The sequence below is a fragment of the Cydia splendana genome, chromosome 10 (assembly GCF_910591565.1).
Source record: "Cydia splendana chromosome 10, ilCydSple1.2, whole genome shotgun sequence".
NCBI lineage: Eukaryota > Metazoa > Arthropoda > Insecta > Lepidoptera > Tortricidae > Cydia > Cydia splendana.
The window spans coordinates 5,668,980-5,687,047 of NC_085969.1; the positions used below are offsets into that span (position 1 = coordinate 5,668,980).

The 18,068-nt window shown below is 33.6% G+C and overlaps 1 protein-coding gene across 3 annotated transcripts in view; it reads right to left on the reverse strand.

Moving 5' to 3' along the window:
- LOC134794159 (myosin-4-like) overlaps positions 1-18,068 on the reverse strand; it is a 200,475-nt gene that overhangs the window by 61,549 nt on the left and 120,858 nt on the right. For all 3 annotated transcript variants that reach the window (XM_063765874.1, XM_063765873.1, XM_063765876.1), the window contains one exon: positions 4,537-4,593. In XM_063765874.1, the coding sequence (XP_063621944.1) occupies positions 4,537-4,593 (57 nt within the window). The remainder of the gene's footprint in view (positions 1-4,536; positions 4,594-18,068) is intronic.

An 18,068-nucleotide genomic window follows, 5' to 3' on the forward strand; every position in this document is an offset into this window, starting at 1 on the left:
AACGTATTTGTTGTCGTCCTCCTGTCCTGTTCTCAAGTGGCCATCCTCATTTTATGTCCAGTGTTCCTGTCACCGTATACTTACAAGCGCCTTTATTCAATTACAGTTACCTACTCAAATATACTTGGTATCAACAGTAATTATTGTGTCGTGTGGAACATCTCCAGCTTAAAAAATATGTTGTTTTGTAAATTTGTACGTAGGTAAACCCTTGTTTTCAAGTGGCCATCCTCATTCATTGTCCAGTTTCTCTGTCACCGTCCACAGGAGCCCACATTAAGCCTGTTTAAGATAATCGGCTCGTAAATTACGCGACCTCCTTTCTACCGACGATCGATTGTTAAAATAATTATCCGTACGATCACTTACGTTGTGTAATGCGACGATTCTACTCGATGCGTATTTCTTGTTATAATGAGTCCATTATAATGGCTGTCTAGCCGGCGAGACTGTCTATGAATTTGGTTCTGGGTTTGAATCTTGATAAGGTAATTTGTTTTTATGTTATTCTTAAATATTTGTTTCTAAGTTACATATAGATGTTTTCTATGTATCTTATTCTTAATAAATAGTTATATGTTAACCTAAGCCTTTAGTAGGTAACAATAGCTATAGGGCCGGACATGCGCATTTTTTTTTAAATTGTCATGCTTCTGTTGCCCAAACCAGATAAAATTCTAATTTTCTTTTATAATGCTAAGAAAATAATTTTACCATATTTTAGTATAATTTGCTGAATTTTTGCTTTTGTATAATTCTTTCATTCCGTGATCAGATATCATAAAAGGCTCAACATAGCAAAGCAATATCATCGTTGCCAATAAAAGGCGCAGGAAAGTTTCTTGTAACCTGTAAAGAATTACTTTTCCATTACCTAATGAGTAGCACATGTGTCATTTGCAATCACAAAAAGAATAATGACCGAGCATTTCCTATGTTACGAAACAGAAAGTCAAATAAATAACGCATTGATCGCCCCTGGCTCGAGTTCCAAACCGATGATCATCGATATGTGAGAATCGATTGCACAACTGCATCGAGTTAACAATCGAATTATCAGTAGCTCGGGGGCTGGGTTGGTTGGGTATCATTCCGGGTCGTAAAATTAAACTGATTGCTTAAGGATCGCACTGCAATGTCTTCATTGAGTTAGCAGTTAATTTCTTCTAAATTGCAGGTAGCTTTAACTAGTAGAAGTGTTCGCAAAAGCTGTAGGTTTTTTTGTTCACGTCACGTCTTGCATATCGGGCTTAAATTTCTACGTATTTTCCTGCAAATTACAGTTAGACTTAACTTATTTGCCAATGCTAATAAGTAAATAAAGAAGTAAAGTAGGGTAAGACCTCCAGTGAATGAACACTTAAGCAATTATCGAAGTTAGAAAAATCATTTCTCAGCATTCATTAATAATTGGAATAATTAACTGCAATTTAATCAATCCTCATTTAATAAATAAGAAAGTAATTTCTGCGATTTTTCATTACTTTCATAGTTTTTGAGTAATAGCAGAATTAATCAAAAAGTACCCAAAAACCTAATGAATGAACATAAAAACTAGTGAATGAACACCGCAAAACCCAGTGAATGAACATTATTTACATCTTTTTAATCAGCATTAAAAAAACATTTTTAACACAAAAACCGTTTCTAGCTCTATTTTAGTAGGTATATAGCGAAAGCGTTCATATCTTTTTATCCCTCCATATTGATTTCAATTTAATAAAATGATGGTTATTCACCAATAACACAGAAACCTGTTACATATTAATAAGAAAAAGAGAATCAATTTATAAAACAAGAAATAACCTGCATATTTTGATGAAAATAGGTCAGGCTTAGCAAATAATGCTTAAAATAATAAACTTGTCATTGCGTTGTTCGTGGTTACATTGTTCATACATAGAATTAGTAGAAATCTAATAAATGAACAAGCCAAATTTTCTATTGTTCATACATAGGCATGAAAAATCTAGTAAATGGACTATAGACATTTGGTTTGTTCCAATACTGGCTGAATGAATCAGAATCGTTTTCTATGCAGAATCACAAAAAACAAGCTCAATACCATTTCGTTTACATATAAATTTAGAAAAAAATGTAAATCTAGACTACACCAGTAAATGAACACACCGTTCATTTACTGGTTTCAGAACATTTGATAAGCCAGTAATGGAACTATAAAAAATAAAGACTTAATCGCATAATACGCCGACAAAGTGTACATTTATAGAAGGTTTAACTCTTAATCTAACCAAATAACTAAACTTTGTACAGGTAAACATTAAATAAGCACTTCATATGTTGCTCCAAACGTACACTGTTCTTACCTGGGATCTAATTTTTCCTTACAAAACTTCAAAACCAGAAACCTGTAAACTTCAAATGCCAGTTACATTCAAACTGGTCGAAAATAAATTTATCACGGGTTGCCATTGCATAGACAATAGAGTTGTTAATAAGAAAAAAAATACGAAAAGTGGTGGAAATTGCTGTATTTCTTATTTTAGACAAAAAACGTGATTTTGTTCATTCACTGGGGGGTGTTCATTCACTGGAGGGTTTACCCTAAGAGAATCTAGAATATTGTAAAATTACAGAGTCTAGGATCTTGCATTTTAATGTTGACACCACTTGTCTTTACGTCAGGTAAAATGCAAAATTACTTATGTATATTAAATAACTATGCGCTATTATTATGATTATGACATGTGACTCCAGTAGGGTGGGTTTCGTAGGTAACTGTAATTGAATTAAGGCGCTTGTATACGGTGACAGGAATACTGGACATAAATTGAGGATGGATGGATGTCGAATACCAATCTTAAGGAACCATAATGTAATGAGCCGTTTTTCGTCAGGAAAACCCTCCTGTGTCGAATAACGGTTTATAAATAAACTACTCGTCATAGACGGGTGGACGTTAACCTCGCAGCTCTAAAAATATTTTTTAAATAGGTACCTGCATGTCCTACATAACTTTTTCGCACTTTATAAAAATAACGAAATAAACACAACTTGACTCCAAATCCCTATTGTTAAACAATGATTTATCAAATAGTAAGGTTAGAGAAAAAAGTGATCGTTAAAAATCTAATAAAAGCCAACCGGTAATCTAAAATCTCGTTTGATTACCGTTCACGCTCTTGTTTTTATTCGATAACGTATCGATATTACGACTCGATTAATCGATATTCGACATTTAACTTCACGCGTTACCGTTACATAAACCGCTCGCGGCTATCAAGTGATACTATTAGATTCTCATCGGATTCTAACACCATCTGTATTGGTTTACTTTTTTTAATTCCAAAATATTCACAAATATTTAAAGCCTATCTTGTTTCATTTAGTGACTGAATTGACTCTATGACTCTATGAGTCTAAACGTCTATTAAATATTTTGGGGATTCTTTTTTAGATATTTTTAGGCCACGAAAAGTCTAGGAGTAATTTAAAAGGAATTAGAAGAACTAATTCAATTAGTAAGTATATAGGTTATTATAACAGGGATTGAGATCCTGAATCGCAAGCCAAAATTATGCATTCGAAAATCGGTGGAAAATACCGAAATGCTAATTTTTGAAATACGAGCGATAGAAATTGGGAATCGAGTGGTATTGACCACTCTGATTCTACTAATCTACTAATAGATTAATACTCACTCACATTCTACTAATAGAATTTAAATGCCTAGTAGTGGAGATATTATTGAACGAAATACACGAAATCGAGCGGTCGAAATTCAAAAATCGGGCCCCTGGATTTCGAATTCTGTAAGCTAATAAATTATTCTTGATAAAAAGCTTTCGCAAACAAGATTCATTATATAATTTCTTTTTTCATGACAGTAAGTCCAATTACCGTTCAACATAAATAAAATTATGTCATGTTTAATTTAAAAGAGCGATATTAAAATACATGTACTTTAAATTATAATATTAAACGTTCAATAAGTAGATAATCGAACTGACATAATTGGTATCGTTAAAAAGGCCACAAGCCATTATGTTTGTTTATTTTTTTAAACAGGTGGCAAACCGGTTGAGCCGACCTACTGTAATTTGACAGGTGTCAAATAGATACGAGTGGAATACTAGAAAGTGAATAACGAACGTACATTTTGTACTGTAACGGGGATCTTAAAGGGCAAGCCAGAATATAACGGTAATGTTGCATTTGCTCTTACTTTTATAGGCCAAAGATAGTCTGTAATTAAACTAATTAATTACATTATTATTATAAGTAAGTACCTACTGACATTACAATTGACAGTGTATAACTATTGCTATTAAATAAAAATAAAATGAAAATGGGTATGAAACGCAGGAATGACAGTAATTATTCATCTCATTCTCACTGATAGCAGTGATAGCATCTAGTGCGCATTAGAAAACATGTCAACTCGGTGTAAGTTTTCTGTAAAAGGGAAAGTCTAGTTTTCCTATTTGGTAACACTTTTGCTAAGCAAATGTAAGATCTTAGAAACCATAAAAGCGGTTGGTATGCATAATTTACACGTTAAAGAATGGTAGTTACCTGGTCGACTCGTAGTTTTCTACTCAGCTCAGCGGCACCACACTCCATTCTTGGTGCCTGTAACAAATGAAAAAAAAATGTGACAACTTATTATTTAAAGAAATTATCTAATCCTAACAAAGTATAGTATGTTAAGTATAGACCAATAGTACCTACTTATTTATTTATTTATTCATTCATTCATTCGTTAATTCATTCATTCATTTATTTATTTATTTAGTGACAATAACCCGCCGCCACGCCTAAGACCAACTGCCAAAAAGCCATAAAATCGAATCGAATTTTTAGGCTCTCGTTTTAAACCAATAAGCTGATAGGTAACTTGAAACTTGGCCTGAACATTAAAGCAACATATCTATTATGCTGCTATATTTAATGTTCCTGTTACCAAGTTTCATGTTATCAACTTACCAGACAGTGTCTAGTAGGTACCTACTTAATGGTTTTTATTGCTGAAGATTATAATAAAAGAAAATATAGCGAGTAGAAGTTATTTATGTGTAACTTTTAGTAACAAACTAAATATATTAAGTTTACATCAGTCCCTTTTGAAAAATGGAAAAAATGTGAGAAAAAGCTTTGCACTCTAACAAGAATCTAAGTGTCACGCAGAATCCATAGAACTAGTGCAGTAGTTATAAAAAAAAGTAACATCAGACGCATTAACCCAGCAGGATACAGGAAAGCAACGAGTATGACTGTACAGCATCCGGGATCTCACAACGATGTGCCATCTCGTCATGCATCCCAGTCAAACAATTTTCATCCTTAATTCCTTGATACAACGCTTGTACTCACAGAATAACTAAGATTGTCAGTGTTTTAGTAGATTAGCAATACCAAGGAACTATAAACCTTATTTAAAAAGCGTTAAGGATTAAGAGATCGGAAGCTGGTCAGATGATAAATGACTTTGCACTGAGGATGTGCAATTATGGTCAATGAGAGATTTGCGAATACATTGACGCCTTTCAAAGTTATGTCGCTTTCAGTTACGTTGTAAGCTGAATAAAATTTGTCCTAAGTAGTTAAAAATGGCACAGTCGTGGCAATTTGCTCGAAGAGATGTTGATTAATCACTTTATTTAGGATATTTGCAGCACTATTATGGTTAAAACGGATAATATACTTATTGAACAGGTGAGATTGGACAGGTAAGTTTGGCTATTATTCAAATATTTAGTAGGCGAAATCATTATTATAAATAAAATAAATATAAAATATCTGGGGGCATCTTACACAGATCAACCTAGCCCCAAACTAAGCAAAGCTTGTACTATGGCTTGTATTATAACAATCATGATAGAAAATGGGTGAATTTCAACAGGTCCAAAATTTACCTAATTTTGGTGGGATTTTTTATTTTTGTAGTTTATGTCTAAATTATGTATCGATAATACGTAACTAGTCACAATCAATATTGTGTAGTAATGGCCTTTCATTATACATAGTAGTTTTAGAGATATTATGATTTTAATAATTTGGTTGCCACCAAAATTAGATTTACTGGCCACCATCCCTATTATAGTCTGTATCTTTAGGTATTTAAATAAAAGTAAACGAAATCTACCCTCAAATGGCTCCTTAAGTCAGTTGAGGGTAAATGAAAACATTACATGATCAAATAATGTAGGTTAAAGTCAGTGCAATTACAAAAAGTGAAAATTTGTTTTATTGTAAAGTATTTATTTTGTACTGGTAATCAATCCACTTAGTAATTAATGCTGTGAATACAAAATATAAATATATGACAGCAAATACAAAATTACTTAGTTATGGCTCATAAGTATCAATTTTGGTGGTTTTCAAATTACCACCAAAATTGATGCACCAAAATTAGAACCATTGCAAAAAAGTATATTTAAAAGTAAACCGTTTCACTCACTTCAGTTTCAAGTTTATATTTTAAAAAAGAAACTATAAACTTGCTTTAAATACAGTTCACACAAAAACAACTACTTTTCGGTCATTAGTTAGATACACCACCAAAATTGCATTAAAAAGTATTTTAATACACCAAAATTAGATACTTACGCGTTTGATGGACAGATCTAGTGTCATACGACTAGAGATGGGTCGCGGGTATTTACCCAATTTACCCACCCAGGTAAATACCCGGTAAATACCCATCTACCCGGTATTTACCCGTATCTACCCAAATGGACGGGTAGATTCATTTCTTGTTGCACATGTCGATTTGTGTAAAAGTGGAGAAATAAACCGAGTTAATGGTTGTAATTATTGTGTGTCATTTAAAATGAAATGGTTTAGTGAAACCTGCAGTTGTAACTAAGGAATTTTTAGTGCAATTTTGATAAATATTAAAAAAAGGCCGTCATAAGATTATTTTTTTTAGATTTGAGTAAATTATCGTACTTATACGTTGATAATACACATTCCAACTTCGGTCGGCGGGGGGTGTGGTTGGGGGGAGGGGGATAAAATATAACTTTTTCATATTTCTTGGAATTTGTCATTAATATCGAAAAGTGTTGTATGTACAAACTAAAGTAGACATAATTTTCTACAAAAAAGGTTATATACATTTTTGTCCTAAAACTAACTGTATTTGACTTATGAGCTTCCCAAGTTGTGATACTGCACAATTTTTTTTTATGATCATTCATAAGTAGTCTTTATTTTCATCTTTCTAATGTATATTAAAAGCGTTTTAAAACATTTCCGGAAGCCAGGGAATAATTTTACACGATTTTCATAATTGTACTGATATATTAAAATCGAACTTCACCTCATAGCAACCTTTTCGTAATTAGTTTGAACATACATTTTATGTAACATTATAAAAAAATACTTAAATTAATCTTATTTATACTCACATACCATTAAACTCATTAAATTTAAAAGAAAAACGAAAATACCCGCGTATTTACCCGCGGGTAGGTAAATATCGGGTATTTACCGGGTAAATACCCGCTTTCGGGTATTTACCCGGGTAGTTACCCATCTCTACATACGACACGTGCATCATCGCTCAGTGCCGGAGCAGACCTGAATTAACAGGTTACTCCTCGTTTGTTAGCCTTGTTGCGTTTCGTTCGACCATAAAATTCATTTTCAATATTTACCACCAAAATTTACTATTTTACCAGGACAACTATTAATGCTTAGTTTAGAGTATCAATTCATGTTCACTTTTATTTTCTTATAATATACGTAGACTAATAACGAGTAAAAGTTTGTGAAGTTTTAGTTAAATCAATGGATGTTATGGTTCTACTATAGAAATCATTCAAGAAAAACGGATTCGGGACACTACACCAAAATTATAATTTGCGGTGAAAAAAAATTTTTTTATAAATAACAATAACTTTTATAACATTTTGCGATTTGGCTTAAGATAATAATTTGTGTAAGGTTTTCAGAAAAAAAATACCATTGTGAAACAATTCGTCCACATTGTCATTATCAGCTCCGCCGCAAAAAAAAATCGTTGAGATAATCACCCAAATATAGATATTATGTTTGGCACTGGAAGCTATATTCCATGGTCACTTTTTCTTTCGTATATGACGTCTATTTCAGTTTGGAATATTTTTTTACAATAGTACTTATTGTAAACATTTGGATTGTCAATAAAATTTATTAATTCTAAATTGTAGACCTAAAGAAACTTGAGAGACAGTGTAGCGCCGAGCATGTCCAATTTAGTTTTCATTTCAATTCGAGAAAACGTTATTTGTATCTACTTCATGCAACAGCAAATCCATTCAAAGAACACTTATTCAGTTCAAGTCAGTCTTCTAATTAAATACAACATACTTACAGCTATAATTAATATCTCTCCATATATGGATGGAGGCAATGAATCGCAACCACATCTGGTACGGCATGGTAGACTGTGTGGCATCATGCCATGCCGCTTGCATTTTGATTGGAACAATCATCACTTTGCCGGCAACATGACTTCACTGATGACGTAAGCGTGAGGAAAAATTGTATTTTTCTGATGATAGTATCTATATATTTTACACAAGTTTGTTTATGTGTTGAAAACTTGAAATCAAAATCTAATCAGCGTAAATTAATTGCGTCCTAATAACAGGGACTCATTTAATATTGTATTCCTACGTACCAGTCATCACTGGCATCAGTAAGTAATCATGCAAAGCGCGAATCTTAAAGAACTACTTTAACATGAAACACTGCGAAAATTTAACGGTTTAATTACAACGAAGAACTTCGAAAACTGGAACCATTTAAAACGCCGAGCTTCCAAATGAACCGAATAAGTTGATGCGTGAAACTTGGAACTATTAATTATATTGGAAAGTCCGTTCTGATGGAATAGCACGCGATGGCGTTATGCAATTATCAATTGTGATTGTGACTGTTCTGCGGTTATAACTAAATCGACCCATAACCATACAATAAATATTTTTTGATTTTGATTTTTTTGATTTTGACGCGTTTTTTATGCTAACGAAACTACCTATATCATTCCATTGATATCTGTACCCCTAATAGTGTACCTATTGGTAAATTTCATTCGATAGCGTAACGTGACGTACGCGTTTGCGTTAAGTGTCATTTTGTATGGGATTTTGAGTTTCCATAACGTCCTGCATGATTTTAAAATTCCATATAGTAGTATACCCTATAATGGACACGGAACCAGTAATGGGACAAAAAAACACAATTCCTCTAATATAAGTATATAAAAGTAGTTTATAAACACTGGATATATTTTTATCATAAATAAGAGTCCTAGAGCTGATTATGTTTGATTTTTTATTAAATTCGGTTATTTTTTAAGAAATGTGCGATAAATCTAATACAATAATAATTGGCTGTGGAAAGAAAAATACATTCAGCGATAAAAGCTTATACCAAAAATTGATTTTTTTGCCATAACTTATTCCCCATTTCAATATTTTATACTGATAGAGCAATGTCCATTATAGGGGGCCCATTACCGGGGGCCCATTACTGGAGCTTTGGTGTCCATGACTGGAGAAAAAAAGCATAGTTTTAATTTGTTAATTATGTGGAAACTCATTGCAGTATCTTTGATACAACACGCCTAAAACATGAAAGGCGGATAGGACTTTCATCTTTTAACACGCTAAGCGGAAGACCATTTACATGTACAAGGGAAATATCATAAATACTCCAAATTTCCTCTTAAATGTCCCATGACTGGTGCTGTTACTATACAAAAATATACAACGCAAAACGTGCACGCTCGTCACGGTATCGAATGAAATTTACACTAGGGGTTCTGAGGTTAATTTGATTATTAGATAGTGACTGTTTATCATATGTATTCTTTAGAGTTTTAGATAATTCGATAGGGTATAAACAGCAACTGTCAAACAGAAAGTCCCTCGTCTCTTTTTAATCACAAATCAACAAATCTTCTTTAAATGTAATATATAATTCGTGTTTCCTAAATAACGAGATAATAATTAATTACTAAATACATTCATAATTAAGTAATCATGCCATAACTCTCATAACCAATTAGTTATAATCGTTACGAAGTTTGTAGTTTTAATTAAACACATCAGTTTTCTTGTATATAATTTTACGTGCTTTTACACGATAAAATTATAAGGTTGGTAACAAACGTTCCTTGTTAAAAGTAAGTTTGAAACTTTATTTACCGTAACCTCTTAATTATAATCGAAACATCACATTCGCATGCGATGCCATTATTTAATCATAAATCATTCGCTAATTGTTACTAGTCATAAATAAAAATAAATAACATTAACATTAACATAATTAGACGTCAAGTCCTATTAGTGATGCAACTCGCTCCCACAACTAACTTTTACTAAAAGAAAATGTGAAAATGCATAAATATTTATCATTCCCTTCATGTCTTGTCCCTGGGTGTCAAATGAGTCAAATGACGTAAGAGTTGCGCAAGCAAGAAAGCGGCCGCGCCCTACGACTTTTTACTGATAACGCGGATAAAGTTGGACAGGAAATTACCATGTCTATAGGTACCTTAAATAATGCATAGATAAAGAGTGAAATTCCATTATTGCTCGATAGTTAAGTGATTGATGGAGGTGGTCCATATTATTTACGCCGTACCTGGACTATCCACTCTACTAATTATTTCAGTACCTACTTTTAATATAGGAAATTACATTATAAAGTGAATATTTTATAAAAAAAATAATTTAGTGAATTGGAGTAAAAGTAACAGAGCTCTAACACTAATAATATCATTTGTCTAAATGAGCTTTTAACTTCTATAAATCTAGAAATCTAAAGGAATTCCTGTGTTTTCGGTACTGCCTTTGAAACGTATTTATAGAAGCAATCTTGCGTGACTAATGGGGTTAATAAAAATATTTATTGCAATCTCGTTTTGCATTAATATCTATTCATCTTTCTTCTCTCGATGAGATCTAAGTTATAAGCGAAGAACGTTTTCTTTATCCGCCACTATAAACAAATCCTCTCTGAATCATTATTAGGGAATTCTTGAGATTTTGCTGTTTTTGGTTATGATTAACTGCCCGATTCGAACTTTAAGATACGTCAATTAATAGATCTAGTAGATGATCAGTAGATGTCTAAACGAGTCTTGACATCTATTTTTCTAAGACTGGACTTCCATGCTTACTTATACTTAGGGACTACCCGTCTATGCTTTTCATCCTCATATTTAGCAGCAAGCTAAAACCGAAGGCAATGATTGTATCTAGGATAGCGAGCGGCATAATAATATGACTGTTAATATTTAAAATTCATGTTTAACATTCAAATCATGCTAGCCAACGAACGATCTGAACAGAACCAAAGAATTTGACGTCCTTATATGTAGATTCTAAATCATTCTACGCAAAAATACTTGTAAGTATTCAATTTAGTACTACTACCGACTAACTTGGGGTTAACCGGTTAAATTAGGATTTGCCATGGTTACCAGTACAATTTGACACTGGGTTAACGGTTTAACCGGTTAACCCCAAGTGGGATGGTGCAAGTGGCGCTTAGTTTATTAAAGCTTTTGTATGTGATGTACTGATGTACTAAAAAATCGCTCGATCTTAACACTTTGACCGAAAAACATCATGTCCAAGAGATTTCTCACGGACGTCTCGCACTTATTTGAATAATTCGACCATCATCTTCATTTGGACGCTTATAACAGGTGCTTTCATTTACATCTTCCGCGGGTGATACATTATCAATTACCCATTGTGTAATATTAATTTATCTTGTTTTAGCAATCAGGTCAGCCCCATTTAATGTAGCAAAAATAGAAAGAATTTAGGAAAGATGGACAAAATCAATTAGGATTTTTTAACTTCATTAATAACAAGTGATGTCGTAGGATGAAGATTTTACTAGGCAATAGCTAACCCTAAATTACTTCATTATTTTGAGATTTTTTCGTCGTCAGATCTATTTACTCTTTAAACATTGTCAACGTAGTAAGTACACGTATCTACTCTACTTACATACTATACAGCTTTGTAGCTTCATCAAAATCAGTTTCGAACCACTGATTGTTATAAATACCTATGTTTAAAACTTTGCGTGTACTGTACCAGTAATTAAGACATTACACAAAGCTAATTGCTAGGTGTATGTGCGGTAACGTGTTTTACAAGTCTAATAGAACATTAGGTTAATGTATTCTCTTCCTATTACTAAACTTATTAAAATAATAGTGCATAGTTCAATACATCTGCATTGCTATTTCGGTCACAATAGCACACTTCATCCCGTTTTTGAACAAACACATGTCTAAATTACACGCCTAGCTTCAGCTGCCTACGACAGGTGACCGACAGATGCCTAGACTGGTTTTGCTACATAACAATTCAATAATAATCTCCCTGAATACATGCTTGGGTATTTCTTAATATATTTTAATACTTAAGTCGCACGGAACAAGGTTTATTTTCGCATATTTTCATTCCAGTAACTTAAAACGATCATAAGTACTTGTTTTAATTGTACAAATACCTGACCAACTGAGTATTTGTGAAGAAGATTTTGAACGACGCCCAAAAAGGAACCCAAATCATCCAAAAGCTGTAACTTGTGTTGTGTTAATGCAAATAAAATAATGTACCAAGCCGCACAAGTCACAAAAGAGCTTATCCTTTGACTATCTTAAGTCCTTATCATTATAGTAATAAAGTAGACTTTTGATAAGCCCTGCTGGACCACGCGACCAATAATTGACACAGGTTATGAGACTGACATTCCCTTTCAGCCGTTATGTAAAGGTGAGAGAGGTAACAAGATACGCGGCATAATCCGGTCAAACGACAATATAATTGCATGATTATGCGAATTTTACGTAAGGTTGTCTTCTATAGTTCAAATCAATATATGTTTACGATGATTAACATGTTATTGCTTGCATGTCTACTACCGCAACGTGTAACTGAGGCTATTGAAATTCAATATTTAAATGTGAATACTGAAAATAAAGGGGTCCACTGATTACCAGTTCGCCGGACGATATCAGCCTGTCAGTTAAACGCAAAATTTGACATCTCCGAACAACTGACAGGCTGATATCGTCCGGCAAAGTGGTAATCGAAAACAATAATTTTGTTTAATGTTGAGATTGTTGAGAATAGATTGTGATCATATATATCTTTTATGTAAATAAATGCATTTTTATGATCATACTATTTTAATTTAAATATTAGTACATAACGATTGCTACGTAAAATATCTACATGTCCAAGAGACTCATTACACATTTATTCCGATAAGCGTCGTAGTCCCTTTACATACACTTGTAACTTTAAAAGTTACTTAACTTTCCACCATTTCACTTTTCACGCGAACAATGTAACATGTTAAAGCGACGTCAATGTAAACGACGTGAATTACATAATGACATCATTTGTATTCAGCGGGCTGCTGAACAAGTGGACACGAGATTGTCTTGTTTTCGTACATCACAATTGACAATGGTGCTTGATGACTAAGAGATCATCATAATGTACTTATACAGAAGTTACAGAACGCTGGCGCTGGGAGAACAATAAGAATATCTTAGAAACTTGCAAACTGGATTTTTAGATGGATAATGTACAATAGGGCTGTATGGATGGTGTTGGATATCAGGCAGCCAATTTTTGAATTTCGAGCGCTCGATTTCGTTACTCGTAATTCTGTTGAAAATGATGTAATGCTATTTTTGAAATCGGGTGATAGAAATTGAGAATCGAGTGGTATAAATATGGACAACTCGTAGGTATTAAATTCTATTAACGTAACAGCACCAGTCATGGGACACTTAAGTGGAAATTTTGAGTATTTGTGATATTTCCCTGACACATGTAAGAGTTCTACCGCTTAGCGTGTTAAAAGATGAATGTCCTATCCGCCTTTCATGTTTCAGGCGTGTTGTATCAAAGATACTGCAATTAGTTTCCACATACTTAACAAATTAAAACTATGTTTTTTTTCTCCAGTCATGGACACCAAAGCTCCAGTAATGGCGCCCCGGTAATGGACGTGGATCCAGTAATGGGCCCCCTATAATGGACATTGCTCTATCAGTATAAAATATTGAAATATGGAATAAGTTATGGCAAAAAAATAAATTTTTGGTATAAGCTTTTATCGCTGAATGTATTTTTCTTTCCACAGCTAACTAATACTCCTCGAGACAATTCTAACAAACCCAAACACAATTAGTTTGCGTTAATCACAGAGTTCCCATGGCCACCTCCTGTCTCCATCATCAGATCAGATCCATGTTATCGTAATATTGCATTATCATCCGATTAGCAAAAGTATGCAAAATTTCAAGTCAATCGGAAGAAATCTGAAAGTGGCTCAAATTCAGCTTCCAAGATTTGACCCACACTAACTAACATACAAACTAACAGGGCAAGTAAAATAAAAGTTTGTAAAAACGATATCAATTTATCCGAAGTCCGAGCCTACCTCCTGACATATTTCGTAACTACATTTTACTTCTGTATTGTTTAAACATGAAATTATGGCATGGCAAGCATCATTATGTAAATTGTCAATCATAGGAGGTATGCAGTTTTACAGCTCCTATAATGGGATTGGGCCAAATACCACATTTTTTTTTTACATCTGTGGAGTCACAACTTAGTGTGTTGTATACCTTATTTCATGGTAAATGCAATTAACAAAACACATTCTAGTTTTCATCAAGTATTAATTAATTAACGTTTAATAAATTAACTCACCTCCTTTAGTGAAGTTGTTAAAAATTGTTAGTGGTATTTTTTTTCAGTGACACGACAACTTTTGGGTTGACGCCAATTTCTTAAAAAATAACCGAATTTAATAAAGTTCAAAATGAAACAGCTCTAGGACTCTTATTTATGATAATATACAGCCAGTGTTTATAAACTACTTTTAGATACTTATTTTAGAGGATTTGTGGTTTTTTGTCCCATTACCGGTTCCACGTCCATTATAGGGTATACTACATTAGTAGAATTTAAATGCCTTGTAGTCTTCAGACTATAACTACTCTCTCAATACTATTCATAGTATTTGAAGAGAGCCATAGCTCCTTGCCTTCTCAGTAGTATGTAATGTAGAAACTCATGGGGGTGGTCATGGGTAGGTCACGGGACTCACGGGGTTGTTCATATTGGTGGACATGGTTCGGCCATGGGCCAATTCATTATAAATTACGGTCAGTAATTACCATCCATAAATTTACCGATTTGCCTATTTTGGCGATGAAAACAAAAAGTAATTCTTTCGTTTGTCTATCTTTCGATCTTTTTATCACCTTCTAATGTTTCTTCTCCATTCATGGTACATAGATAGATAGATAAAAACTTTATTGCAAAACATTATCGTGACAAAAAAATTGAACTTATGATAAGAATAAAACTAAAACTTATGTCTAAGTACTATACTAAACTAATTACTAACTACATAGTTACTAGGATTTTTTATTGCGACTACACAGTCGCGAAAAGGCGCCGACTCAGCATATGCTGCAGCATTGCTGCCACAGCGCTGGTATTCTGCCGGGACCTAGCAGTGCGCGCGCAGACTCACGGTATGATCAACCACCAGTGACAAAAATGACTAAAAAGTAATACAGAAACGTTATAGAAACAAAAATCGTGAAAACATTTGTGAATTAATTCAGATAACATAAAAATTAAATCTAAGTTTGCGTACAAATTAAATCTAATTTTAAAAAAACAAATGGGACTTGGGGGCTGGGGAGGTATTTGCCTGCTTTTGGATTGTTAATAAATACTGTTTGAGCTTACGCGTAAAAGTGTACTTCGAGTTTGTATTCCGAATTGGTGGGGAAATATAGGTTTCCGCTTTTGAATTGGATCATCATCATGATAATAATTTCGCAATACCGCAAGTACAGTTACACGCATATTACTCCGTATCGCTTTCAAGCGACAAGGAAGTTCGCATTCACATGGAGTCGGGTTGCGGGAAATCCTAGCCACCTTCCAAAGTCGGCGCTAACTGTACTCGGCGTGGACAAACTGGATTCGAACCCGGTAAAGGACTTGATTATGAAACTGGACAGGCCTGTATCGGACACGGACGAGATACAAAGTAATAGTGCGTAACTATGTTGTTGGTTTTTTAATTGGTTAATTAATTTGTAGTCTACTCTACCGTACTAAATAAAAATAAGACAAAAGATTATGTAAACTCTAAGTATTATTTTTCGTACGGTTTGACCAAATCGACATAAAAACATAATATTGAAGTCAAAAACCGAAAATTGTTTTGATTTCTTGGTTGCTATCTCTTGGTTGGTGAAAATTGCACTAAGAAAAAAGATATCATCGCCAAGTAAGCCACCTAGTGGTATCCCAACGTTTAAACTGCAGCATATATATTATGTGAAATAATTTGACGAAATAATTTGACCAAAAAAAATGAAAATACATAAAAAAAAATTCATAGCAAATTTGCAATGATATGAATGCATTCTTTTTTCGTAAGTTAACGTAAAAATATTAATATATTACGGCCCGACTCGAACTTTAAGATACGTCAATTAGTAGATCTAAAAACGTTGTGGATTAGGTGTGTCAGTGTCAAATGTGACGTTTCTTCAAACAAAAACGTCTCTTTTGACACTGACACATCTAATTCATATCGTTTCTAGATCTATTCATTGAGGAAGTTGTTGGGAACTGTCAAAATTTTGTTCTAACTGACAGGCCTATACCGTCCGGCGGACAGTTAATCAATGGGCCCCTTTAAAGTTCGAATCAGGCAGTTTGACTGATAGCAGTTCCAACTAAAATTATTATGCAACCCAACTAGCCTAACGCATGGCCCTATGCTAAAGCACAATAAAAATTCAGCACTTCGTTTAGCAATAAACAATTAACAATTCAAAGCATGCGAGACTCCATGAGAACGATACTACGTGACGCTATTCCGATTTCGGTTTCTACAGACCTACTGCAATATTTCATGTCTCATTCAGTTTTGATTAAAGTTATTCGGCAAGTTTTTACTGTCTTTTATCTTACATAGATATCAGTTCTGTAAGTGAATGCCGGTATACAATATCAGTTTAGTGTAAACCAGAGTCTAGTAAATAAAGAAGAGTGTTTACTGTTTTGATGGTATTTCGGATATGTCCATAGAGTTTACTCCTAAGATTTTATAAGGGATTTATTACACATTTGCAAGTTTTGCAACCCATTGTTTGGCAATTGTTGACTTGTAGAATCTAAGTTAATCAAACTAGATTGTCGTGTAAATAATATTTAAATACATATTAACAACCATATTTTTACTTAAATTAAAACAAAACCGTTGTAAAGAATTATGGGCACGTGTAGATGAGTATCAGTAGCCAGTTTCGGTGATATATGACTATGTCGAAAGCAAATGTTCAGCATACCGAATGAGGCAAATGAGTAAACTCCCATTCATAAAACTACACAGTTACAATACGTTAGCTGAATTAGTAATGCTCCGTAATCCTCCAAAGCATAATAATACTTATGTTATTAATTTTTGCATTTTTTAGGACAGAATGAATTCAAATTTGAAAATAAACTGAACATTTTTCAATATGGAAAGTAATGTGTTCCTACATCGCGACCGGGAGACTTCTGGTACTGGGTTTCCTAAAACTAACAGGAATTCTCGTTTCTGTCCACAAAAAGACAGAAGATATCGGAGATATAGAAAATATTATCTGGATCGTTGCTGTATAGTGCTAGAAGCCGCATGCAACTTGCCTAAAGGGGGTTAACCCTGTAACAAAAACTGCAAAACGAGGTATCTGCAATAATAAAAGCACGCAATCTCGTCAGTCTCCCATAACCAGCAATCTGCAACGATAAATAACAGACAATCAAACTCTGCGGATAATCGGCCGTTCTCAAGTTGCCAATGTGCTAGGCTTGCATACAATGCAACAATGAAAGTAATTAAGAAATGACCGTGCGACCGTCGCACGACCGTTTGGCAGATCAGGAGGCCAATTCGGCTTGATTTAATGGCTATGTAAGACATTAAGGTCTTATGTCTCACGAAATAACGTTCCACCTCTCGCACCATACAACTGTAAAGAAAAA